The sequence below is a fragment of the Felis catus genome, chromosome B2 (assembly GCF_018350175.1).
Source record: "Felis catus isolate Fca126 chromosome B2, F.catus_Fca126_mat1.0, whole genome shotgun sequence".
NCBI classification, from domain to species: domain Eukaryota; kingdom Metazoa; phylum Chordata; class Mammalia; order Carnivora; family Felidae; genus Felis; species Felis catus.
In genome coordinates this window covers 135,570,962-135,598,571 of record NC_058372.1, presented here as the reverse complement: position 1 = coordinate 135,598,571, position 27,610 = coordinate 135,570,962, and the positions used below count along the sequence as shown (strand labels likewise).

General features: G+C 46.3%; 1 protein-coding gene across 9 annotated transcripts in view; it reads right to left on the bottom strand.

The window, feature by feature from the left end:
* MTHFD1L (methylenetetrahydrofolate dehydrogenase (NADP+ dependent) 1 like) overlaps positions 1-27,610 on the bottom strand; it is a 188,845-nt gene that overhangs the window by 108,070 nt on the left and 53,165 nt on the right. For 8 of the 9 annotated variants that reach the window (XM_045058210.1, XM_023254509.2, XM_045058206.1 and 5 more), the window contains 8 exons: positions 25,026-25,133; positions 23,861-23,935; positions 22,950-23,052; positions 19,576-19,652; positions 16,202-16,318; positions 14,743-14,883; positions 11,370-11,438; positions 4,300-4,411 (listed from right to left, as the gene is read on the bottom strand). In XM_045058210.1, the coding sequence (XP_044914145.1) occupies positions 4,300-4,411; positions 11,370-11,438; positions 14,743-14,883; positions 16,202-16,318; positions 19,576-19,652; positions 22,950-23,052; positions 23,861-23,935; positions 25,026-25,133 (802 nt within the window). The remainder of the gene's footprint in view (positions 1-4,299; positions 4,412-11,369; positions 11,439-14,742; positions 14,884-16,201; positions 16,319-19,575; positions 19,653-22,949; positions 23,053-23,860; positions 23,936-25,025; positions 25,134-27,610) is intronic. The other variant, XM_023254505.2, reaches the window with a different exon arrangement.

Here is a 27,610-nt window from a genome sequence, read left to right as displayed (position 1 = left end):
TGGGGAAAATTGTAAGAGATGCCCGTCATCTCTGAAGGTTCTTCATTCATCAGTATGATACCTAATCTCATACGTGCATTGTACTTCCATCGAGATTCACTTTATGGGCTTATCTCTCCCACCACGTTGTAAATTACCGGAGGCCAAGAAACATGCCCTACGTATCTGATTCCAAGCTTCTACTATATATTACTTGACATATAGCAGGAGCTCGATGAACGTGTACTCAAGTAAATTATTCCAAAGGACTTAAATAAATCTTCAGTTACTTCTACATAGAACTGAAATTGCCAGGTCATTTGCCCACTTTCAGTCTGACCCAGAAATTCTGTCAGATTGTTCTTTCTCTGTGAATTACCCTTTCAAACCCTGTGCCCATTTCTCTACTGGATTACTTGCTTTAAAAAAATCAATCTATAATCCTTGGTGGTTTATATATACTCCAATTGTTAGTCACTTGTCTATTACCTCTGCAAATGTTTTTTCATACGCGCTCTCTTGTTTTTTAAATCCCCTATCTTTTATCAGACACAATTTACTTTCATTAAAAAAATTTTTTTAATGTTTATTTACGTTTGAGACAGAGAGAGAGAGAGAGAGAGAGAGAGAGAGAGAATGCACACATGCACGAGTGAGCGGGACAGGGGTACAGAGAGAGGGAAACGCAGAATCCAAAGCAGGCTCCAGGCTCTGAGCTGTCAGCACAGAACCTGACGTGGGGCTCGAACTCACAGACCGTGATGTCATGACCTGAGCTGAAGTTGGACACTCAGCTGACTGAGCCACCCAGGTGCCCCCACAATTTATTTTTAAATATAATCCAAATTATCAATCTTCTTCTTCTAGGTTTGGGCTTCTTACACAGTAAGAGAGGCAGACTTCTATAAACAATGACTTTTCTAAGGGCATACATTTTCCCACGGGCTTCAGATAAACCTAGGTCTCCTGCATTTATCTTCCTTGAGACCATGTTAAAATGGGGCTCGTTTGGTTTCCCTTTTGTCTGAAGCCCCCAAACAGTGTCAGTTGTTCTCGCACTAAAGGCTGATACTAAACCTAGCGACATTTGCAAAGACATTGTTTGGAAACAGATTCTGCATCCTTTAGCCCAACAGCTCCCTTGAAGTTTCAAAGTTAGAAGCCACGGAAGGATTTCTTCAAAGAAAATGATCAGTGTGCAGAGTCCCACTGCCCACCCCCCGGTGGAAAGGGTGCAGAGCTAGAGAGTGAGGCTTTAGAAGCAGGACCGGAAAGGCTCACTGAGGCAGAGACCCACAGTGGTCGACTGGGGATGAGTAAGCCTGAAGGCTGAAAGGAAACAGCCCCTGGCAAAAGAACAGAGACTCAAGCGAGACGTGCAACTGTACTCCCACCAACGGGAAGAACACGGGTTGAAGGTCTATGATGCCTGGAGATCAGGTATTGAATTAGCAGCGGGACTGTCTTAAAAGGATATTGCCCAGAGGGTTTCTGCCAAGAGTGCGGGTCCTCTGCTGGAAGAGACCGGATGGGTACCACTGAATGTCAAAGCTTCAACCCTGGAGGGGCCAGAGGCAGACTAAGGGACTAAGGACAAGATGATGGGGGACAGAGAAGAAGCCACCTTTCCCTTCCCGTTATCGGTCAAAGGCAGGTCCAACGTAAGAGAGGGGAGAAGCTTAAATATGAATGAAAGTTGGAGTTTTCTTATTTTTGTGCGAGACGGCACACACGCTTTTGAAAATTAAAATGAGACTATTCTTATGGCAGAAAGTGATTAGAGGAATTAAAAAATTTTTTATTTAGAATTTCAGTTTCGCAAGATGAAGAGTCCTTCAGATGGATGGTGATGATGGTTCTGTAATAACACGGAAGCATTTGACTACTGATTGGTACACTTAGTCATGGCTAAGACGATCAATTCTTTCTTTAATTTTTTTTTCAATGTTTTTATTTATTTTTGGGACAGAGAGAGACAGAGCATGAACGGGGGAGGGGCAGAGAGAGAGGGAGACACAGAATCGGAAACAGGCTCCAGGCTCGGAACCATCAGCCCAGAGCCCGACGCGGGGCTCGAACTCACGGACCGCGAGATCGTGACCTGGCTGAAGTCGGACGCTTAACCGACTGCGCCACCCAGGCGCCCCAAGACGATCAATTCTATGTTAGATGGATTCTCCCACAGCTAAAAATAAACTCACTAACCAAAGGAAAAGAAGAAACAAAAGAAAAAAAGGGAAAGTTAACTTTATTAGTCACGTATCGACAACGGAGAGGATGATAATAATAAGTGGTTTAGAATTGCTGAGTCTTACCCCATGTCAGGCGCTGTGCGAGGGCTTAGCGTGCACAGTCTCGCTTAAACCTGATTTCAAAGCTGTGAAGCGAGTCTTATATAAAGCCCTATTCTACAGATAAGGAAACTGAGGCTAAGAAGGGTTAAGTTACCTGAAGTGACCCAACTTGAAAGGAGCCAGATACCGACTCTTGAGCCGGTCCCCTAAACCATCTGGCAGGGGACAGATTTCCGGCACTGACTTCTCCCCCGCTTACAGCCCCTTAAGACTAGAAGAGATCACAGAAATCGTCAGCGAAATCACTGACACTTCCCTGGTCCTCCATGGTTTACACAGCAATTCCTCATTTGATAGTACTCGTTAAATTACTGCAAGGTAATTCTATTACCAAAAGAGGAAGGTGAACCCTGGAGAAGTTAGGTAACTACCAGTTAGGGTCATGATCCCACAGCTTCGATCTCAGGGTCACGGCTGCCCATCCACACGCAATTCCTCGTCCGGTCCAGTTTCTCACTTTTCACGTGAGAATGTCTCCCAGGGACACGCCCAGAGAGGCTAATGGTGTGTCCAAGGTCACACGGGAAGCTAGTATGTTTTGCACGCCCCCTCAGCATACACCTTTTAAGATGCTTTGCCACGGAAACGCATATTCTAGAAATATATGAGGACAAAGTAAAGATCGGTACAGAGAGCTCTGTTGGCACAAAACAGAGTGCTTTCTTCTAGAAGTTCTTTTATTTGTGGAGTGGATGCGTCAGGACCACCACTTCACAGAAGCACCCCGCTTTTCAGTGCCTGCCCTGTGCAGACTCCTTGTCCATTAGCTCTGCAATTATGCTGTGATCGATCGAGCAAATCCATTTCGACGGCACGTCTAGCCAGTCTTATAGTGGATTTGGTACCCCAGCAGCCAAGTACAGACCCAGAGGAATGAACCACATAAATTCTCATTTGATCCTGACTGCATGCCTACAGGGAGTTCTTAAAAACAGTCTCAACAACCCTGAATGAACTTTATAATGGCTAGGCAGAAAAGTGCAGGGCTCAGAACCTTTTCTAGTGAAAGAACTCATTTCTCAGGTCGATAGGAGGCTCGTGATTAGCGTGAAAGCCGCGACCGTGAGACTTGACGATTACCGGCACCAATGTGGCGAGTGGAAATCACCCGTTGGCGCATGAAGATCTGCTGGTGCGGTCTGTCTGATGCCAGATTCTGGCACTTAGACCAAGACTCCTTGTTATCTGTTTGTCTTTTGTTGCCGTAACCTCGCGGGGGCCATCGGGGCAGCAGTGCCAGAGCCCATTCTATGGCAGTCGCCCCCCGTTTCCGTCTGGAATGGCCAGAGAAGCAGACACCGCCAAGGGGAGCTTGGCAGCAGCAGAGAGTGTGAAGTCCTACCAGTGAAATCTTCCAAGTCCATGGGCGGCAGTCTCCCCTCCGTCAGACACAAACTAATCCTCCGATTTGAGGAAGAGCAAACTGATTTCTACTGCTAATGACGGCGGACGTTTGGTACTTGTTACTCACACACAGGATGACAACTCCGTACCTACGCTCCACGAAGCCCGGGCCGGGTCTGTTTCGCTCGTCATGTGTTTCCAGGCTCCGAGTGGCACGCCTTGCACATGCTAGGTTCGCGATAAATATTTGCTGAATGGATCAATCATCTCACTTGGTTCTCATAATAACTCTACGAGGTTTGAAACCATGTTGCAATCACCGCTTTACAGATGAGAAAACTGAGGCTCAGAGGGTCGCTAAAAATGTGTCCCAGATCGCTCTGCCAGCGAGTGTCAGGAAGCGTATTCAAACCCATACGAACTTGACGTGAGAAGCTATGGTTCCATCGCCACATCTAGTATAGACCAGACCACAGGGCTTTTCCAATATTGAGACCCTCTGTGAAAGGTGGGTCTGAGAGAATATGTTTCAGGTCAGAGTGGGTATCTCTGTTTTTCTGCCACCGATTTTTAGATCTCTTCCATGTTCTACAACAACTAAATTTAAAAAGAAATGACTTACCCACAAATCCTTCTTCGCCAACCAGTTTCAACGCGATTTTGTCAGCCAGCACTGAAGAGTTGCCATGGGCGATGTTAGCAAAGGGGCCAGCGTGCACAAACACAGGTGTTCCCTACGGAAGTTGAAGGACAAATTAAAACCCCCAAAGACAAAGGGAGGAATGAACCAAGGCAGTGAGTCACCGAAGCCATTCTGCTTTTATCAATACTGCACAGTCAATGTACAAATTCTCGGGGCGCCTGGGTGGCTCAGTCGGTTAAGCGTCCGACTTCGGCTCAGGTCATGAGCTCGCGGTTCATGAGTTCGAGCCCCGCATCGGGCTCTGTGCTGACCGCTCAGAGCCTGGAGCCTGTTTCGGATTCTGTGTCTCCTTCTCTCTCTCTGACCCTCCCCCGTTCATGTTCTGTCTCTCTCTGTCTCAAAAATAAATAAACGTTAAAAAAAAAATTAAAAAAACCCCAAATTCTCTCAAAGAAAATGAAAACACCCCGACTCTCCCAAAGGGCCAAATTCCTGGTGTATTCTCCAAGAGTGTCATCCGACATTTAATGCTGAACTAGGAGAAAAGCTGTAAGAATTGATTATTTCCTACTATAACTTTGAGAAAGCACTCAGCTGACTCACTGACTGTGAAGTAAACTATTTATCTCCCTTCACGGTATTTGGCATTACAGTTTTTAAAGGAACAGAATTAGACCCTGATGGTCTAGGAGGCTTAATTAGGTGTATTTTTTCCTTCCAAAAGAAGTTAATCACTTCTAGAAAAATCTAAAGAAAGCAAAAAAAATCAATACAATTAATGAGTTGTGTGGAATGGCAGGACAACCATGTAACGTTGAAGTTCATTAGAGCCTATTTTTATATTTACACAATAAATTTGCTCTTCTGATTTATAAAAATTCCACCTAAGTCTTTCTCATTGTTTAACTGGCTTCCATGTTAAAAACCTGGTAACTATTCAGATAATAAAAGCAAAGAAAATTGTCCCTCCTGGTCAAATGCTAGAGCAATTCTTACTAAACAGGCAAAAGAAAACCCCGCAACAATATAAGGGAATTATCAAAACCTTTAGATTTAAGTTGGTAAAGAAAATCTGTCAATATATTCACTTTAAATGCCATTTCTACACTTTTCCTTCATCAGGGAGAGCAGACTGTAGCCCTACCTAAAGGAATTTATCCACATGCAATCAAATGCTCAGGTTTTATTTCGAGCCCAGCCAGGGCCACTGGGGTCTGTATACACAAAGCCATGGCCCCACCTGTGAAAATACAGGCTGCCCCTTTACTGACAGGAGGGAAGACAGGGAGCGATGTGGTGTGGGGGGGGGGTGGGGGGGGGAGGCTGGGAGCCATGGAAAATTCCCATGAACCATGATGGGCTGCTGGCAGAACATATTTCAAAGATGAGAAAGCTGAACAAAAGCAGGAAGAAAGGCAACGAAAGAAAAATCATCTCTGAGAATGAAAAAGAGAAGAGTTTATCAAAGCCACTCTGTGAGTTCTCTATTTACTTTTCTGCCCAAAGTCCTCAGGAGGGACAATGACACGGTCCTCGTGAGGTCATACAAATGTCTGTAAAAATAAAGCTGGGAATCTGAAATCCAAACATAGGTGCCGACAGATATATTTATGTGTGTGTTTAGTGTCCAGATCTCTCTGTGTACCTATCTGTAATTTCTCACTTCTGTACAGAGGAACCTTTTATTTGTTTATTTATTTTTTTCAATATTTATTCATTTTTGAGAGGGAGAGACAGAGCGCGAGCGGGGGAGGGGCAGAGAGAGGGGGAGACACAGAATCCGAAGCAGGCTCCAGGCTCTGAGCTATTAGTACAGAGCCTGATGCACGGCTCGAACCCATGACCTTCAAGATCATGACCTGAGCCGAAGTCTGAAGTTTAACCTACTGAGCCACCCAGGTGCCCCACAGATAAACCTTTTAAATGCTCGGAAGGAAACACTAAGTCTCCATCACCATCTCCCCTTGCCGTCCTGGAATATGGCTGCCTGTGTTAAGGTAGCAGAGCCGGGGAAAGCGTAGTGGGGACGTCACAGGCTCCATCCCGGGGAAGGCAGATGCCTTCACTTGTCTACACACAGCAGCACTCAGCGCGTCCACTGGTCTGAGAAGCATCAAACACTGGTCTGGTGGTGGTAGCGGTGACAGGGTGTGACTGGATCAGCATAAACACTTCACTCTTCCTGAGATAACCACTGTGAGGACTCGATCGGCAGTGTTTTAATTTAAAACTAAAGGCCACACAGCAGGTCAATTACTAAAGCAGCATTAGAGCCTTGGTTTTGAAATTCCTATAGCATGGAGTCTGAATGGAAAACTTTATAGATCATTGTTAGACATTCAAATCCAGAGATGCTCACACACTCACCTAATATTTGTGGCTATGATACAGTACACTGAGTTAAATACTTAGTCTAAGGAGCTCTGTGACTGGTCCAAAGATACAGAAATACCTACCATGAGTTCCATACTTTATTTCACATGCAGAACACAGAGGAAAGTAATGCAGGAACCATCTTGGTTTCTCATGATGACAAGGCTATGGATATCCTCCTTAATGGATTTTTCAAAATTTTCCAAAGATTAATACCTCAATTAATCATTTGCTTACCAGAGCCCTAAGAGAGCTTTGTATAAAAGAGCCTCCTCAGGGTTGTGAGTTCAAGCCCCCATGTTTAGTATAGAGATTACTTAAAAACAAAACAAACAAAAAAACCCCCCAAATCTGAGTATTTTCCAAACAAGGTGCCACATACGGCAGCGTGCCTTGAAAAAAGAAAGGAAAAAGAGCTTTCTGCTATGCTGGAAATATTCTGTATCCGCACCATCCAACCTAATAGCCAGTCCACATGTGGTTACAAGGCACCTAAAATGTAGCTAGCAAAAAATTTTTTTAATTTTTTTTTAATGTTTAGTATTTATTTTTGAGAAAGAGAGACAGAGCACAAACAGGGGAGGGGCAGAGAGAAAGGGAGATACAGAATCCAAAGCAGGCTCCAGGCTCCGAGCCATCAGCACAGAGCCCGACGTGGGGCTCGAACCCACGAACTGGAGATCACGACCTGAGCCGGAGCCGGATGCTTAGCCAACTGAGTCACCCAGGTGCCCCCCCAAATTTTTAAAAATAACTATATAAATAGAAAGGTAGCTCATACGACTGCGGAACCAAATTTGAAATTGTATTCAATTTAAAGTAATTGAGATAAAAATAACCACGTGTGGCCAAAGGCTACCATATTGGACAGCACATGGATACATATATGGCTCACCCAGGGTTAAAATGTTAAGACATTTCCATTTCTCTGTCTTCTTAAAATATTCCGCAGGGTGGGGCGCCTGGGTGGCTCAGTCGGTTAAGCGTCCGACTTCAGCCCGGGTCACGATCTCATGGTCCGTGAGATCGAGCCCCGCGTCAGGCTCTGGGCTGACGGCTCAGAGCCTGGAGCCTGCTTCTGATTCTGTGTCTCCCTCTCTCTCTGCCCCTCCCCCGTTCATGCTCTGTCTCTCTCTGTCTCAAAAATAAATAAAATAAACGTTAAAAAAAAAAATATTCCGCAGGGAAGTTCTTACTCTGGCCATACATGAGAATCACCTGGGATACCCAGGCGCTACCTCCCTGACATTCTGGTTCACTTGGTCTGGGTGGAGCCTAGCATTAGTATCTCTAAATCTTTCCAGGAGATTCTAACGTGCAGCCAGGACGGAGAACTACGGGTCTCCTGGCAACCAGTAGTAAGGTAACCCTTGATAACCTGCTAGGGGACCAACAGTCAAGGGTATTCAAACATGATCAAAGCACCATCTATATACTGAACAATGGTTTTTACGTTACAGGCTGACTTACATTCCAAGTGCCACTCGTTAGCCAGGTTCATTGGGAATGGTTAGGACCCACGTAGCAGAGTTCATAAATGCAGGTATTTTAACTGAATGCTGTTTTGTTATTTTTTTTAAACGATGCCCATTGTCTGTTAACGTAATGACAAATGGCCTGGTCTTAAGTGAAAAATGGACACAAAATGTGAGTACAAGAATCATTTGGGAGCAGCCCGGCCCACTGACTCCTTCCCTAATGGAAACTAGACTTTTAGAATGGGTCATTATCTTATAAAGGGCAGGTAATTTTTAATTTGAGAAAGATAATCATTTAAAACAATAATCTGATTATCCCAAATAATGATGATAACAGTGCGCTCATTTTTGAGGGGGAAGTGTTACGAGGAAGCAGGGTCACGTCTCTAAGCTTTTTTCTTATTCACTCAGTTGTTTATTAAACAAATCTGTATTTTTAGGAGCGACGTAGTAAAAGTTAGTAAGTAGTCATTTAATTATTCAACAAGTGTTTGCCGAGCGCCTAGTACATGCAAGGCACTTTCTAGGAGCCACAATCCGGTGGTGAACCACGTGGAAGAGGTCCTGCTCTCATCCTGGTGGATGAACAAAGTAGGGACTCTTACGCTGATACTCCCTGACGTGCAGAGAATGACAGGACAGTGACAGGACACAGGGACTGGGGCTGGGTTGGACACAGTGTCCCGGAAAGGCCTCTCCAGGATGCTGATTATGTAAAGGGCACATGATTTCACTCCTATGTGGAATTTGAGAAACATGACAGAGAACGTAGGGGAAGGGGAAAAAAAAGAGATAAAGACAGAGAGGGAGGAAGGCAAACCAGAAGAGACTCTTAAATACAGAGAACAAACTGAGGGGTGCTGGATGCGAGGTGGGAGGGAGCACGCGCTAAATGGGTGACGGGCATTAAGAAGGGCACTGTTTGGGATGAGCGCTGGGTGTAAGAGATGAATCACTGTATTCTACTCCTGAATCCAAGACTACACTGTATGTTAACTAAGTTGAATTAAAATAAAATCTTGGGGGGCGCCTGGGTGGCGCAGCCGGTTAAGCGTCCGACTTCAGCCAGGTCACGATCCCGCGGTCCGGGGGTTCGAGCCCCGCGTCGGGCTCTGGGCCGATGGCTCGGAGCCTGGAGCCTGTTTCCGATTCTGTGTCTCCCTCTCTCTCTGCCCCTCCCCCGTTCATGCTCTGTCTCTCTCTCTCCCCAAAAAATAAATAAATGTTGAAAAAAAAAATTTTAAAATAAAATCTTGGAAAGAGAATAAAGAATAAAGCACATGAATCCTAAAGTACAGGAGGGAACTAGACACGGGAAATCGGATGTCTGCAAGGGGTGTCCTGGGCAGGGAGAGGGAGGATGGGGGAAGAGGCAGGCAAGGGCCAGACCCTGCGAGGTTTCCAGCCACAGGGAGGACCAGGGTAAACCACCCAAGGCTCTAGGCAGGAGAGCAACAGAGCCTGATTCAGTTTCCGAGCTCTCGGGTGGCGGAGCAGAGAAAACATTCTGGAAGGGAGAGCAGAGGCAGTGAGGCTAGCTGGGCAGGAGGGTACACTGGAGGCTGGGCACACACACGGAAGAAGCCTCTGCAGGGATGGAGACAGGCTCCAGGACAATTCCTAGGACTTTGGCTGGAACCATGGCCAGGCTGGAACTCAAAGACCCTATTTTATAACTAAGTTTGATACGCAACGGCTCTTAGCAGGCACACCTACGACTCTGAAATTCTGAGGTCAGGAGATTCTGAACGAGAGTCTGGGGGGTCATCATGTGGCTGGCTGATGGTGGGGGAAGGGAGGGCTCACACTCGCCAACATTCAGAAGCTGAGCTGAGGACAGGCCAGCAAAGGGAATGGAGGGGAGGCCAGCAGGAGGTCCTGGGACACAAGGCACCACAGAAGTCGGAAGAACCAAGTGTTCCAGAAGGAAGAAACATTACCTGCGTCAGACCTCGTGAAGAGGCCACACACATAGACGGGGACAGAGAAATGAACACTTGGTCGCATGGAGCTCACGCTGCGGGAGGCAGAGGCCCCACGGAAAGGTGCTCGCGCTCTCCCCTCCCCGCGCCCTCAACTGCGCACCTTCCAGCTCGGTCTGGTTCCACCATTTCTGTCCTGGTGTCCTGCGTCTGGATTCCTGCTCTCGGCGGGCGCCCCTCCGACTGCACAGCACGTTCCTGCCCAATGGCTTTGCACTAACTGTCACCCTCCGCCCGCAAAGCTGCTCCTCACACACAGCTCGGTCTCTTGCCTTGCTCCCATCTCTGGTCACCAGACACCAGCCAGACACACACACACACACACACACACACATCGCTCTCTGCTCCCTTAACCCCTCTGACTTTTCTTCTTCAGTCTTTGCCGGCGGCTGACACGCTACATATCGACACACTTCTCTGCCATCTGTCTCCCCCACTAAAGCACAAGCTCCAAGAGGGCAGAGACTTTGTTGTCCTGAGCCACTGCTCCAAGGCCTGCCTGTGTTGCGTGTTAGATGAATACCGAACCTTCATAATGACCCCATTAAGTTAGTCTTCGGTACCATCATCCCTTCACACGGGAGAGAACAGAGGCGTGGCCAAGGTCACGGTTAGCGAACGGCAGAGGGTACGCTCAAACCGAGCGTTCTATCAGCTGAATGAACGAATAAATGGGTGGATATTGTTTGTCTTGCCCCTTCCTTCTCTGCTGGTTGCCTCTGCCTCCCTTGAGTGACCAGAAAACCAGACTGAAATACGGGTATTTTGATGAGAAAATGTAAGTTCGATAAAGACAAGGGCAGGGCAAATCTTATAAAAGCTTGCCTGGGGAGCATTTCTTGGCATACGCTGCGTGTTTTGCTTGGGGGGGAAACCCCCCCAAACTCCAACCTAATGGATTATGAAAAGCTAAGTCCAAAAAAGGCAAAAGAGAAAACATCACGTAAACGTGGCTACATAACTTACTGAGGTGTTAGATACGGCGTTTTAAAGTCTCCACTCCAGTCAATTAGTACTGCATTAACCTAAGGAAAGAATCTGTAAATACACTTTTAAGTTCGTTTTTTTTTTTTTTTTTTTGGAGGACCAAGGACTTATTCGGATGCTCCCTGCGGGCTCACGCTGGCTGGAAACGCTCACTCTGTGTGGGGGGTGCACAAGCGATCCTATGAATGCAAACGCTGTCAACAATTTCTATAAAAAGAAAATCACTTACTTCTAGGGTCTGCATCAGATTTGGTTTTATTGCATCTTTCATCAAAACTGTCAATGCGCCTGTGACCCCCTAAAGGAGAGAGGAAAAAAAAACCTGCTTTAAGTGACTGACAAAAGATCATCCGTGCAAAGGTGAATCTCATGGCCATTTCTCACCAGCCCGCCTCGGAGGTGGGCATTCCCACAGGCTGCTCTCAGCTCGGAGCTACGGGTACCACGGCTCCGGCGGCCGTATCCTTCTCTCCCCCACCTGAATGCATGTCAACCATTCTGAGATGTGAAGTGACGGAGAAGTAGCAGTCCCTGCTTCTTTTTTTTTTTTTTTTTTTTAAACAAAACACCTTCCTTGATGGTGTTTAAGAGGCTTGTCATACAGCAGATCTTTCAGTCTACCTAAAAGTATCTTCTGGCAAAACACACATTATTTTCTCATTATCAGAGATTATACTCTTGCCTGAAGAAATCAGATAAAGTATGACAATAAGGCTATTTACTGAGTGGGAATGGAGAAGGATAAAGGGGAATGTCCTAAAGCACCCATTTTTCTCAAACCAACCAACGAACACTTGGTTTCCCAGTGTTTCATCCCGCAGAGCCAGAGGCACTCAGAAAACTACATTTGGAAGGTTTCTCCTTTTCCATCTCTCATGCTGCCTGCCTGCCCGGGACAGAGTCGATGCCCCCTGTGTATAAAATGTGGCTACTGCCCCCTCCCAGTCCTACAAAGCTCTGGGTGAGGCCCCTACTGTATCCCCTTCCCCATTCCTGGAAAAGACGGGAGAAGGGAGAAACAGGGAAGAAATCTGAGAACAACCGGAAAAAGTGTGCCAAAGAAGGCCACAGAGGGAGCTTTAGAGAAACAAAACAAAACAAAACAAAACAAAACAAAACAAAACAAAACAAAACAAAACCCTTCCACCTCTTCTACAGACACTGGGCAGATGCCTTCAAAACACCCGTCCGTGATTGTTAAGGCTACGACAGGAGTAAATGCATGGCAATGTCGCCCGTGAAAGATAAAAATGCCACGAAACATATCTCAATGCATCAGGTGGCAGAATCTAGCCGATCTTCCTCTTTTCAAAATACGTGAGTCAATTACATTCTCCCTCCGCGTCAGTGACGCCTCTTATCTTGTTGCGCCCAACACACTGACTGTCATCGAGCCCAAGCAAAGAGAGCAGCTCTGGTCCGTTTGCTGAGTCCAGGGGGACAGAGTGTGGACACATTCCTCCAGAGGACGGCAGAAGCGATCGTCTTATGAGAAACTTCCAGAAGCCATTTATCCCAATTCTCATGGCAATACATAAATCCTTTTGACCAAGAGCAAAGTATATAAAAAGTTATAAAACAGGGGTGCCTGGGTGGCTCACTCGGTTAGGCGTCCAACTTGGGCTCAGGTCATGATCTCACGGTTCGTGAGTTCGAGCCCTGCGTCGGGCTCTGTGCTGACAGCTCAGCCTGGAGCCTGCTTCGGATCCTGTGTCTCCCTCTCTCTCTCTCTGTGCCCCTCCCCCCGCTCGTGCTCTCTGTCTCTCAAAAATGAATAAACGTTAAAAAAATGTGTTTAAAAAAAAGCTATAAAATAGTGAAATGAAAAGATAGATGCTCTAAAAATCCTTCCTTAATTTTTTATGAAAGACTAACTACTGGTAGTTCCAGGTTGATGAAACACAATTGGAAGAAACAGGTGCTTTTTATGAACAAGGAAGGCAAAAGATGACCCCAAAGAGTCAACTTTGGGTTTATTTCCAGATCTGAGACTTGTATCACACACACACAAAATAAATCTAGGGAAACAATATTTCCAGATTAAGTTCCAAACTATTCTTGATACGTATTTATTAATACCCAGTATTAAGAACAAAGAAATATATTGATACAGAAACCATAATATGTTTAGCTTACACAGTTTACAAGATATTGATAATTAAAAAAAAAAAAAGTGGGAGGGGAACGGAGAGAGAGACAGGAGAGAGAGAGAGAGAGAGAGAGAGAGAGAGAGAGAATGAATCCCAAGCAGGCTTCACGCTGACAGCACAAAGCCTGATAAGGGGCTCAATCTCACACGAGATCATGACTTGAGCCAAAATCAACAGTCGGATGCTTGGCCGACTGAGCCACGCAGGCTCAGTTTCAAAAATACAACACCTTTACAGCAACCTGGATTTGGGTTTTCTCATTAAGCTTTATTCTAAGCATCCCAGGGACTGCTGATAAAAACACATTTAATTTAATTGACATATTTAATATTTGATTGACAAGACCTATGTGATGAGTCAGTCAGGTTCTCAGAAGCAGCCAAACAGTAACTTTTGGCAAAGGATTCCAATTACATCCTAAGCGCCTGGAATTAATAAAATACTAATTTGCCTTTTTCCTCCCACAACTGGTTTCCAACTGCCAGGGAGCATCCAGCCGCCATCATGGTATGTGACCCGGATGTGGGAAAGTCAGCTGAAGTTTGGAGCGTGGAACGGCTTTCCAAACGCCTGTGTCATACCCTACGCACTTCGAAACAGGTCCAAGCACATGAAACAGCTATGTCACCAATGGGGTTTAAGTTCACAGAAAAGGTGGTGATTCCGAAGAGGAAGAGAGATGAACACGTCAAATTAGAGGAAGCCCAGCAAGAGACAGTGATGGGCCAGGACACCACGAAAGCTCAAAGAGCATCACTGAACTCAAAAGGGAACGAGATGGGGAAGACTGATTGAGGCAAGATCCGGTGTTATGACGTGACGCCCAAATGTAAGGCACAGGGTTAAGAAGCCAGGGCCAATTTTCACTTCACCTTTCTTTTTGGTTTTTTAAATGTTTCTTTATTTTGAGAGAGAGAAAGAGCGAGCGGGGGAGGGTCAGAGAAAGAATCCCCAGCACGCTTCACGCTCAGCACGTGGAGCCCGAGGCGGGGCTCGATCTCATGACCGTGTGATCGTGACCTGAGATGCCATCAAGAGCTGGATGCTTAACTGACTGAGGCACCCAGGCGTCCCTGGCTTCCCTTTCGTGAAGGGGGAGCCGCTTACTTCTTAGTCTTTTGAAAGGCCATTTGTCCTCGATTTAAAGCTGGCACAGATCACCCTTTGTAAAAAAGCCGAGAGCTAACAGGAGGCGGCCCCACCCCAGCCAGGGCGCAGAGATCAGGACAGGCAACAATCAGGAAAGGCTTAGGAGATAAATTTCTGTGCTTTGGCTGCAGAGAGGTACAAACACATTGTCGCATGACAAACAGGCTGGTGAGGGACAAATGTGTCTGCAGAAATCATCTGAATTTCCTTGACACACGCTGGTAAGAAGAAAACCCTCATTCTCTTGAATCTACCACAGGGACACGGCGAGCTCTCCTGAGTTCCTGAGATGGACACACTCACCAAATCTTCTGCTGTCACGGGTTGCCCATTTTTGTCACTGGCCACCACCATTCTTCCCAGCCGCTCCTTCATGTCCGTGAGGCTGTCGGTCAAGGCCAGCACTGCCATGATCTCGCTGGCCACTGCGATGTCAAATTGTGCCTGAAAAGCAGAAGTACTGCTCACTGACCATGTCATCTGGATGGCCATTTGTACAAGGAGCCATATTTCAGTAAGTAGGCTCCCGCAGGCTGGGGGTCTATCCTCAATGGGCCCATCTTCTTGGGGGTCTATCCTCCATGGGCCCATCTTTCTGGGGATCTATCCTCAATGGGCCCATCTTCCTGGGGGTCTATCTTCAATGGGCCCATCTCCCTGGGGGTCTATCCTCAACGGGCCCATCTTCCTGGGGGTCTATCCTCAACGGGCCCATCTTCCTGGGGGTCATTCCTCAATGGGCCCATCTTCCTGGGGGGGTCTATCCTCCATGGGCCCATCTTCCTGGGGGTCTATCCTCAACGGGCCCATCTTCCTGGGGGTCTATCCTCAACGGGCCCATCTTCCTGGGGGTCTATCCTCCATGGACCCATCTTCCTGGGGGTCTATCCTCAACGGGCCCATCTCCCTGGGGGGGTCTATCCTCAACGGGCCCATCTTCCTGGGGGTCTATCCTCCATGGACCCATCTTCCTGGGGGTCTATCCTCAACGGGCCCATCTTCCTGGGGGTCTATCCTCAATGGGCCCATCTTCCTGGGGGTCTATCCTCCATGGACCCATCTTCCTGGGGGTCTATCCTCAACGGGCCCATCTTCCTGGGGGTCTATCCTCAATGGGCCCATCTTCCTGGGGGTCTATCCTCCATGGACCCATCTTCCTGGGGGTCTATCCTCAACGGGCCCATCTTCCTGGGGGTCTATCCTCAACGGGCCCATCTCCCTGGGGGGGTCTATCCTCAACGGGCCCATCTTCCTGGGGGTCTATCCTCAACAGGCCCATCTTCCTGGGGGTCTATCCTCAATGGGCCCATCTTCCTGGGGGTCTATCATCAACGGGCCCATCTTCCTGGGGGTCTATCCTCAATGGGCCAATATTTCTGGGGGTCTATCCTCAATGGGCCCATCTTCCATTCACAAGTAATTGGAGTGTCTAGAAACATGTACAGTCTTGTGCTTGGTGCTCCCTAGGGTGGGCTCCCTACTGTGGCCACAACTGTTCTTTGATTTGTTCTGCTGAGTAGGACTCAGCCTGGCTAGGCCCCTGCTGTTCCCACCCATGGCACCACGTGGTCTGCTTTTGTAGCATGTCTCAGATTTGTAACCAATGATTAACGTGACTGCCTGTCTGATGGCTGTCTCTCCACTTCAGGAAGTGGTGCCATGAAGGTGAGAACCCTGGGGAGGCTTTACTCCTGGGTCTGCAGCATGGAGGACTGGGTGTGAAACCCAGTGGGCAGTCAATACATACTTGTTAAATAAATACCTGCCGACCGCCTCCACTGTCATTCATTGGTGTGTCAAGGGGGTGGCATTTGTCCAGCCAAGAGCTGAGGGGCAGACAGCGCAAGATGGTTCTGAGGCCAGTTTTCCAGAGTGAGAGCTACACACGGCAGTATGGACACCAAGTCAAAAGGTGACACAGTCAATTTTCAGCTGCCCACAAGGGCTTGGCCACATCAGACCTTGAAGCGCCCAGCAACGAACGCTGGACAGCAGCTAGTTTCTGTGAAATGTTCCTGGGCTTTCCTAGTCCCTCTTCTGGATCTCACTCCGGGCTGGACATAGGCCAACAGGAACTAAAAGAGAAACAAGGAACGTGCCTTCCTCCTCTTTATAGTCCAACCTACTGGACAAAAATCACTTCATTAGACTCCGCCTGAATTCTCTTCTTCCTGAGGGGCCATGTGAGCCAGACAAATTCAAGCTTACACAAGGAGAAAATGGCTGTGCCCTGGCGGGGTCACCCTATGAGACATGTTATTGTCCATTTCCTTCACTGACAAGAAAGGAAATGAAGGGAAGTAAGGAGCTTTCTGGATACTTCCAGGTTGAGATTTCACTAGTCACTGAGGTACTGAAAAAATAGTACCTGAAAGTCAAACACAAATATGTTCAATTATCACTTTTTTTTTTTTTTTAATGTTTATCTATTTTCGAGACAGAGAGAGACAGAGCATGAACGGGGGAGGGTCGGAGAGAGAGGGAGACACAGAATCGGAAACAGGCTCCAGGCTCTGAGCTGTCAGCAGAGAGCCCGGCGCAGGGCTCGAACTCACGGACCGTGAGGTCATGACCCGAGCCGAAGTCGGACACCCAACCGACTGAGCCACCCAGGCGCCCCAATTATGACATTTTCAATATAACCCAATCCAAACTATATATAATCCAATATAACCCAACCCAATCAGTGACTTTTCACTGTATCAGACTCAGGATTCTCTATACCACCATTCCATTATAAACAGTGCATATAAAACACGCCTGAAAATTCTGAGGCTTTCTTTATAAAACATAAGACTAGAGATACTCTTATAATATTAACTATGTAATAATAAGTAGAATTTATAACATATAAGCTCTTCGTTTGTAATCATTATAATTTCAAAGTTTTGCGCCTTGAAGAACATTAAAAATGAACTACAAGAGAAACAAAGAACATGCCTTCCTCCTCAAAATTCAGCCACTGGAATTGGGTCAATTTAAATATTCTCTTTTTGAGACGAGTCGGTGGCTCAGTCAGTGAAGCAACCAACTTTGGCTCAGGTCACGATCTCATGGTTCGTGGGTTCCAGCCCCGTGTCGGGCTCTGTGCTGACAGCTCAGAGCCTGGAGCCCGCCTCGGATTCTGTGTCTCCCTCTTTCTCTCCCCCTCCCGGCTCGTTGTCTCCCTTTCTCTCAAAAATAAAGAAACATTGAAAAAAATTTTAAAGAAATATAAAAAATAAATACTTTTTTAAAAGAAAGTTTATGCTCATGCTCTGTCTCTGTCTGAAAAATAAATAAATAAATAAATGTTAAAAAAAAAAAAAAGCAAAGCTTATTTATTTTGAGAGAGAGAGTGGAAGCACAAGTAGGGGAGGGCGAGAGAGAGAGAAAGAAGAGAGAGAATCCCAAGCAGTCTCTGTGCTGGGCACAGCCTGATGCGGGTCTCAAACTCACCAACTGTGAGATCATGACCTGGGCCAAAGTGCGACGCTTAACTGCCTGAGCCACCTAGACACCCCAACTTAAATACTATTCGTATTCATTGTATCGGCTGAATGTAGTACCTATGCTCACTTCCGTTTTGCAAAGAAAGTATTTCAAAATTAAATGAAGAGATTTTTATCGTTTTTCACAAATTCAAACAAAGAACAATACGCAATATTGGAAGTATGTGAATCAACACGGCTTTTCCGGAAGGTCACGTGGATAGAAATGCGTATCATCGTGGGAAATCTGCTTCTTCTTTGACTCTCCAATTACAGATCTGGGAGTCTGTCCTAAGGACGTCGTCAGACAAGGCACACAAATATGTGTGTATGTTCCTACAGCTTATGACAGCCCGACCTCGTAAACACCCTACGTGGCCATTAACAGGGAACTGGCTGAACTGATTACACTACGTCCACGAGGTGCGATATCACACAGCCATTCCAAAATGATAATATTTTTGGATAATAATACCTTTGGATAATAATACCTTTATTAAAAATATATATTTTTATTTATTTATTTAATTAATTAATTAATTAATTTATTTATTTATTTATATATAATTTATTTATTTATTTATTTATTTATTTATTTATTTATATAAAGGTATTTATTAAAATACCTTTATTAAAAATATATATTTTTATTCCCAACCCTCTTTACAGAAGTAATTCATGTCAGAGGTCGGAGTAATCTTGCTAGCTTTGTGTGTATATACATACATGAACATGAATGAATGAATGTCTTCCTATCTTTCAGAAGCTTCCTGAAATTATATGGCACTGGTTCTGGTCTTCCAGCATGTTGGAAATCGGCTCATGTGTGTGAGTTCCAGGATGCAGAAGAGTCTGGGGGGTGGAGGGTGGGGGGAAGGTGCACGGGCTTAGCCGGTCTTGATTCAATCCGCATATTAGCTATTTAATTCAAAATATTTCAAAAGGTCCAAAAGACTATTAAGTATGACAACTGAATACTGTAGTAAAAGTGATTACTTTTTCCCTAATAAAAATCTGAGAATGTAAAGGTCATAAATCTAACACCATCTTAAAATATAAAGTTTATTATACGTAAAAAAACAAAACCCCACACAAAAAACAAAAAAGGCTTGCTGGGCCTGAGAAATTGCAGAACGATTTCATGTTCCCCAAGCATCCCTCTCCACACTGGAGATCTAATAAAATGAAGACAAACATCGTAATTCACCTTCAACACCTTCTGCACTTGGGCAGTAAGACACTGTCCTTAGAAACACTTCAGGCTATGAAACCAAATAACGAGGTGTTTGTCCTTTGGTTTCCGAACCTTGAGTCATGTGTTTGGGATTTGCTTTTCGCCAGTTGTTACGCGGATGTAGCCTTAACTTGGCAAATTTGCCGCAAAATATGTAAAAATTTATTTTCAAGGGACACCCTGAGTGGCTCTTCCCGGGATGACAAACAACTACAATGACACAGGAAAAGGCTGGTAAGAAAATACCGGGGGCCTTTCCATCTCCTGATTCTCTCCGGGTCCTGCTGAGGAAGCAACGCCTTGAAAGGAGGAGAACCCCCCAGGCCACAGCAGGCGGTGGACCGAGAAGAGAACAGCAGAGAACCAGCTTCTGGGTCAGTGTAAACCAACCTAGGAAGAACAGAGCCGGTCCCACGGAGAAACGCTACGTACCTGCCGGGAATACCCCTTCTCTGTGGGCGCCTGCCCAATCGTCATTTTTCGTAGAAATCGGTCATTTGTGTCCAATACTGAAAAAGAAAAAACAGCATATTCAATCAACAAGGAGGGACTGGCTGCCCCGTGTGTGCGTCTGGAGCCATTGTGAGGGCCAAGGGAGCAGCGGGGAGCAAGAGACAGCTTGACCTCCCGGTGGGTAGACACAGGGAAGGATCGGGTAAACCAGAAAATACCGGCCGGTGATAAGCGCCTTCAGAAGAAAACAGAGATGACGTGATAGAGTGTGTCAGGGGGTTGGTGAGGGTGGGGTGCCAGTTTTGGACCAGCCAGTAAAGGAAAAGCATTTCTGAAGTGGTCACATTTTACACCGAAACCGGCATCACCAGAAGCGGCCAATGAAGTCTCTGAAAGGGTTAAGCGCTGACCCACCCTGTGACCCAGCAACTGCACTCCTGGGGATACAAGCAACCGAACCCGAAGCAGGGACCTGAACACATATTTGCGCACCCACACGCACTGCAGCACGTTAAGAAACGTGAAGATTAAAAACCGACACACAAGACAGAGACCAGAAAGGAATCCTGACGATTCCTGGCCTCTAAATAATATAGAACTAAAGGTGGAATGAGAAACCCATTTGTTCACTCCAGGAATATTTACTCGGCCAATTTTGTGCCAGGTGCCGTCCCGGGATGCAAAGATGAACAAGACATCAATCTCTGATCGGGGGATCGGGGGCTTTTAAGGGCACAGGGGAGAAGAGGAGGGTACGAGCGAGTGTGGGTCCGAAGGGTCCCTTTAGCACTACCGTAGTAGGTCTTGAAGAACATCCAGAGGGTGCCTAACTTACTTATAATATAATTCTAGCACCACCAACGGTTGGCTCCCGTTCTGGGCGGTACAAGGCACAGGGCCACTATTTTGCCTCCGGCAGAACAACCGTCATGATTCCCTGCGAGGCTGTTGGGACAGCGTCGGGAACCAACAAGCTGATGTTGCTTCGCTGAGGATAACTGAGGCGTGCAGGACCTTGGTCTAATGGCCAGGAGATGGACGAACCAACGAGACAGGGAGAAGGGAAGATTGTAGGCCCCAGGTGAGGTTGGCGCGGGGGACGATGATCAGAGAGGCAAGGGCTCCCGCTGCTCTAGGAACCACAAAGTGGCTCGATGCTTACTGCTTCTTCTGTTGATGTTAATTGTTTCTGGAATAGTCTGTTGGCTCTGGTCCGGTCCTGTGCCAGGCAATGAGGCCTATAAGCCTCTGATGTGAGGCACAGGATCAAAGACCTACCACTTACACTTCTTACACTGAGCGCAAAGGGAAGGGCTGGCCATGAAATCCGCGACGTTCATACAGTCTGCAAAGAGTGTTCAGCCCCATGTGGTCCCTGAGTGTCCCTCTCTAGTTCTCAAATCATATGAGGACCTAAGCTCATCACCAGGGTTGTGCTGTTTCTAGGTCAAATCCTATATTGCCTTATAAAAAAACAAAACAAAACGCTATATAAAATGTCCTCAAGTCATTTGATAAAGAGTTCCATTTTTTTTATATTAATTCATGAGAATAAGAGTCAAACTACTCAGCAAATGTCGTTCTAAACTCCTTCAACCCAAGTGGCTTACCTATATCAATAATATTTTCTTCACTTTAGTGCCAGGAACAATAATATAATTCTAGTATTTATCTGGAATAATTTTTTAAAGTCGTCACTCCCATTATTAAAAAAAAAGTTAGCAGGCTTCCCAATAAAATGTTGATAATATTCATATCCATTATTAAAACTGCTGTTGGTCTGTTAAATAATAAATTATGGTTCATCTACAAAGGAATATCCTAGGTCCATTTAAAATTACCATTACAACAAAGAGCTAACTGAATGGAACATGCTACTTACGATATAAATGAAGCTGGTGAGAGGGGGCACCTGGGTGGCTCAGGTGGTTAAGTGTCTGACTCTCGGTTTTGGCCCAGGTCATGATCTCACGATTCATGAGATCGAGCCCCAAGTGGGGCTCCATACTGACAGCATGGACACTACTTGGGATTCTCTTTCGCCCTCTCTCTCTGCCCCTCTACCCCACCCCCACCGCACGCATGCATGCACATTCTCTCTCTCAAAAGAAATAAGTAAACGCAAATAAATAAGACAGTAGGATCTAAAACCTACACACCTAAGTTAGAGTTATACACAAAATCCAAATGCACAAAAAAACTGAATAGTATTATTAGCACGGTAAGATGTTTCTTTCTTTCTAGACATCTCCGAAATCTTGATAATGTTATTGGTTTTATTAACAAAACATTTTTTGAATTTCCGAAACGATGTTACTCTCCTTTACTTTGGGAGACAAAGACACAGACAGCTACATCATACAACTATTCCCTATGGATTACTTTTGGGTGGTGCTGTAGGGTTTGCAAACCACTCTCATTTTGCAGTGGAGCCACGCAAGGCAGACGCCGGTATTATTACTCCATTTTACAGAGAAGAAAACCGAGGAAGTCATGTGCTAATGGTTGCACGGCTCATAAATGGTGAAGCCAAGACTCAGTTTCTGGTCTTTTTCTCTCCACCTCATGGTTTGTGGGAAAACACTAAACTGTTAATGAACTGGGCGAATGGATTCCCAGAAGAGAAGCTTTGGGAAGGGACGGACCTGGGCTGTGTCTGGAAGGGTCTAGGCAAGGAGACGGGGTGGGGATGGCCGGCCAAGGACAGGCAGAAGGAAGAGGCTGTCTCGAAAGCAGACAGGGAGCAAAAGCGTATGGGGCCACACTGTGATAGTGCTTCAGGCCAAGCGGTGTGATGGCGATTGTACCCCACACAGGATTTTATCACACACCACGGGGGCTTCTGAGTCAGGAAGGGACAGAACATCTCTACACTACGAGCCTACTGAACTGGGAGAAAGAAGTTGACGCAAGAACGTTTATTAAAAGGCTCTTGCAATCAATCAGGCATCTGATAAAAATGTTCTGGAAGTGGGAAGAAATGAGGAAAGTGAGTGGGCAGGTCTGAGAAGAACACACAGAAGGACCGGGAATACGGACCAACTCACCCTTCTGAGACACCTTGGGGATCATCACCCGGTACTACCACGGAGGAGAAAAACGAGCAAATTTTCCTTGGACATGTGTTAGGGGGAGCGGATGGGGTAGAGCCAGTCATGAAGGAGCATGACGTTTCCTCCTGAACAGAAGGCGAGGGTGAGGATGGGGAAATAACAGGGCTTGGGACAAACAAAGGGATCCCAGAACACGAGCTGGGAGGGCAAGGGGAGGAAATGAAACCATGTGCTCGTGGAAGTGGGTTACGAGCTTCAGCTGGAGCAGACCTCATCCCCGACCCCACAACCGGCACGAACCTCGCTGCCACGTGATGGTGGAGGGCTCGATGTTGAGACGGGCGAATTTACTTATTTCCTCCTCCGTCAGCGTACTTGGATCGGTCTTATTTATTCCCAGTTTCTAATGATGAAGACGAAAAACAACGTGATCAATTTTGGAAGGAATAGAAGGCAAAATGTAGGGGCACCTGGGTGGCTCAGTCAATTAAGTGTCCAACTCTAGATTTCAGCTCAGGTCGTGATCTCAAGGGAGCTGTCAGCACAGAGCCTGACGTGGGGCTTGAACTCACTGCGAGATCATGACCTGAGCCGAAGTCGGATGCTTAACCGACGGAGTCACCCAGGCACCCCAAGGGGGTGAATTTTTAAAATCGATTATTACCAACCAATGCCTGTAACTTATACCATTAAGTTAGCTTTTAGTCTCTGAAAAGAGCAAGGGGGAATCCATGGGATTCCCAGGACAGCAGCAAATAGCACCAGGAAATAAATGATAAGACGGATAAGAGTTAAGATTACTTCCACTCGCACGACCGTGGCATCTTGCTGCAACAAAAACTTACAGAGATACATTTACAGAAGCCAGAACTTATTTCCTAGAAATCCAAGAATATAAGAGAAGGACTCTTGGAAATTTGATCTGTCAGTTGACTACGATGCTCCACACCTACAAAGCAGTCCTCCCGGTTTACGGCCGAAGGAACAGAGACCTTCAAGGGGGAACTAATCTGTCCGCTTGCCCTTTGGTGTAGCCGTGTCTCAGGCTTCTCCTTCTATTCTCTCTCTGTTATATTGCTCTGTCTCTAGAGTTTAACGCCCCAAAGAGTGTCTGAAAACCCAAATCAAGTTCAAAATTGCTGGCGTGGACAATTTTTCTGATTTGTTTCTAGCACATTTTCTTGTTGAAGAGCCACCAGCTGGAAACTTACTTTCAGCCGAGCAAGTTGAATGCTTGAAAACTCTCGAACACCATTCACTAAAGGAACGAGTCGATTATACAGCGCCTAAAAACACAAAACAAAAATAAAGCCCCACAAAAGTTTAAGGGCCAGCTAGGAACTTGGATAATTCACAGGATATGACAAAGCTCATTACATTTATAACCAAATTGTTTAGATTAGAGACCCTATTAAAATTCTTGGCCGATATAAACAATGTAGCCTTAACTTCTATCATTTCAATAAATCTGACTAGATCTGAAATCATGCACATTGCAAAAATGTTGCATAAATATGTCTTTCTTGATCTCTACAGCCTTACAACCAGCAAATTAATATTTATCTGTACGTGGCTTCAAAAACGCACAAGGGAGTTACTTTAATTGGGAGGAAGTCAGGATCCTTGTAAACATGCCAGAAAGTCCCACGTTTATCCACGGTCCACGCCCATGGGGAAGTAGCACCTAGTGCTCTATCACTGTCAGGTGTGTGTTTACCTCAGCTGCATGCACTTGAACTCCAACAAGGGGGTCTAATCTCATTCACAGTACATCTAGAATGGCTGCATGTAACACTACAGTCAAAAAGCTATCTTTCCAATCCCCTTAGTACAGACTGGAGATTGGACCTTTGGACAGAAGAGAACTGGTCTACCGATTACCTTCAAAACTGAAGTCCCATCCAAAGAATATTTGCCTTAAAATTACAACTAACATGGGGCGCCTGGGTGGCTCCGTCGGTTAAGCATCCGACTTCGGCTCAGGTCATGATCTCGTGGTCCGTGAGTTCGAGCCCCGCGTCAGGCTCTGTGCTGACTGCTCAGAGCTTGGAGCCTGTTTCAGATTCTGTCTCCCTCTTTCTCTGACCCTCCCCCATTCATGCTCTGTCTCTCTCTGTCTCAAAAATAAATAAACGTTAAAAAAAAAAAATTACAACTAACATAATTCACCCAACGGCTTGGCAGTGGTCATAAACTCATTTGAGAATCTGACCCAAATAGGGATCCTCTCCCCAAGAAATAAGGATATATAGAACTCACAAAATTGTTAATGCAATTTCAGTTTATCGGCCCCACAAAGTTTTCCCGTGAACTCCTCAAGAATCCAGAAATCCCAGGACAAGATGCCCAAAAAGGCCAACGAGAAAACTTCCTCACCTTGTCTGTTTGAGTGTTTTCGTGAAAAATCCTTGTGTCAATAGCGGCGGCCAGCAGGTTATTGGCGGCAGTGATGGCGTGGATGTCCCCGGTCAAGTGAAGGTTGAACTATACAAGAAATGAAAACATCTTTCTACTTGTCTCAAACAACCGTGGCAGTATTCAAGGACTTTCCGAACAAATAAAATATTGCACGAATTACACAGCCTTAAAATGAGCTAAGTCTGTAAAACAACTTAAATAAAAAAGCTGTGAGATCATAACCTGAGCCGAAGTCGGATGCTTTTCGGACTGAGCCACCCAGGCGCCCTCTAAGGCACTTCGTATTTTTACCTCCCCTCCAGGAAAGTGTTACCAACATCTGCCTCCTAGTAATGTATAAAAGCGTGTTTTAATCTCTCACTGGTAAGATTTAGTATTGTTACTATTAAAAAAAAAAAAAATCCAGCTGTCAATTTGACAAGTAAAATGGTAGTAGTTTTAATGTAGACTAATTTGATTAGTGAAAATAAACAATCAACGATTCGTTAACAGCTCTTTTCTGATGTTTGCATTGAATCCTTTCCCCATGTTACCGTTGGCTCATGTTTGTCCTTCCTGATGCCTGTTCGGTATCCACTGGGGTGTCCCCAGGCCCCAGACAGACCATCACCCCCTTCACCACCACAGTTGCAGCCTCAAGGCCATTATTGCCCCCGTGATCCGCTTCAATCAATGACTCAAGAGTTGCTCAGCTCACGCTCCCTGATGTCCCCCCTTTTCTCACGCCCCACATCTAATTCTGCAAACTCAGCAAACATGTCTGACATCATTGCCATGCTTTTCCCATCCTCACTGCCACCTCCCTGGCCCACGCCACTGCCTTTCCCCTGGGCTTCCTTACTGCACTCCTAGCATCCACTCTGAACTCCTAGCAGTGTATTCTCCGCACAGAGTCCAGAGCGATTTTCATCAAACTCAATTTGCATCATGTTATTACTGTGTCAAAATCCCCTCAATGGCGGACCGCGATATTCAAACAAGATCTAGGCCATGAAATTCAAAGCCTGAAGGAGCTGGCCCCGTGCCCATTTCCGTATTTCACTTCCTCTATCCCCACTGGCCCCCTGACAACACGCTGGTGGCCTCCGGTTCCCCGAAGACCCCTCCCCGCCCCCGTACTGTCTCCCAAGCAGGTCCCACTCTCCCCCCATTCTGCACAACCCTGGCTCCCTCTCGCCCTTCAAGACTCAGTATTTTCAATTTCCATTCTTCAACCCATCTGGAATTTATTCAAACATTTTCCCATGATTATTTCTTAAGTTTCTGTCGGTACGAGTTGTCTATTCATGCACTCAGTCAACAAACACGGTCTGAGGGTCGGGCATTGTGCTCAGAGCTGGGGATAGAGAGATGAAGGAGATAAGGAAGGTCTTCGAATTCAAGGAACAGACTGCCTGATTGTTTTTGGCCTATTGAACGATCATAAGGCAGCTGAAACCATCATATGCCTTAAGTTTGCCCCAAGTCTGAGCCATGCAGCTGATGTCATATGACAGCAGGACACTGATGCCCTTTGAGTATTTGCACAGGAATTTCTGAGCCATTCCCCTGGGCATGTTCCTTGTACCCTGTCCCCAACCTGGCCTCTTGGCTCTGGTTCTTCCTTGTGAATGTTACTCATCCCCCTTCAGATGTGAGGCTTGGGGCTATTTTTTCCAGCAATGCCTTACACTATTCTCTCTCAGCCCACCCCCAGTACTTGAAGAGTGTCCATATTTTCCCTTTAGCTTTTCTGACCCTCAGGCCTCCATAGCCAAACACCCTTCCGAATTCATTCATCGAAATCAACGAACATTACCCAGCGAGCCCCTAGTGAGTGCTGCGCACTGTGCTGGGCACTGGGGTCCGTGCCCTCTAAATCAGGCACAGCCAACCGAACCGGATGAGGGAAACAGCATGAAGGGATGTGAGGGGGGAGACGGAACCTAGAGATGGACAGGCTGGGCAGGGAGGGCAGAACAGGAAAGGAAGAACACTCGAGGCTTGGGATCAAGAGTCTGCAGGGAGTCTGGTGGGGTGCGTGAGAGGGAGGTCAGCCTGTGGGGACGTGAGACAGCAAGGCTGGAAGGGACGGCAGGACCAGCACACGGGGACCTGCCATGCCACACCACACAGGCATGATGGAGTAAGAACTGAAATACACTGAACAGGAAAGCAATTGGCTCAGACTTGGGTTTTAGAAGATTTCTCAGGACCAGAACTAAGAGGCCAATGCAGAGAGTAGAAGTGATGAGACCCAGTCACGGTCAGATTCAGGGGACGAGGGGGTGGTTATGCGGGGGTAGGGGTTCTTGGAGAAATAAGAATGGTTACCTTTGACCTTCTGTGCCCATTTTTCTTTGGAACTATTTGATTTTCTAGTCTCCCTCTGACCAAGTGAGGAGTCCAAGTCCTCCTGAATTGGGCATGATAACTGATGATCGATGGGGATAGGTCTCCACCCTCTTATGCAGAATGGAGCCACGTGGGTTTGGGATTCAGAATTTTTGGAAATGGAGAAAGAGTGCGATATACCTATCATGTTTTACTGAAACATCCAAAGC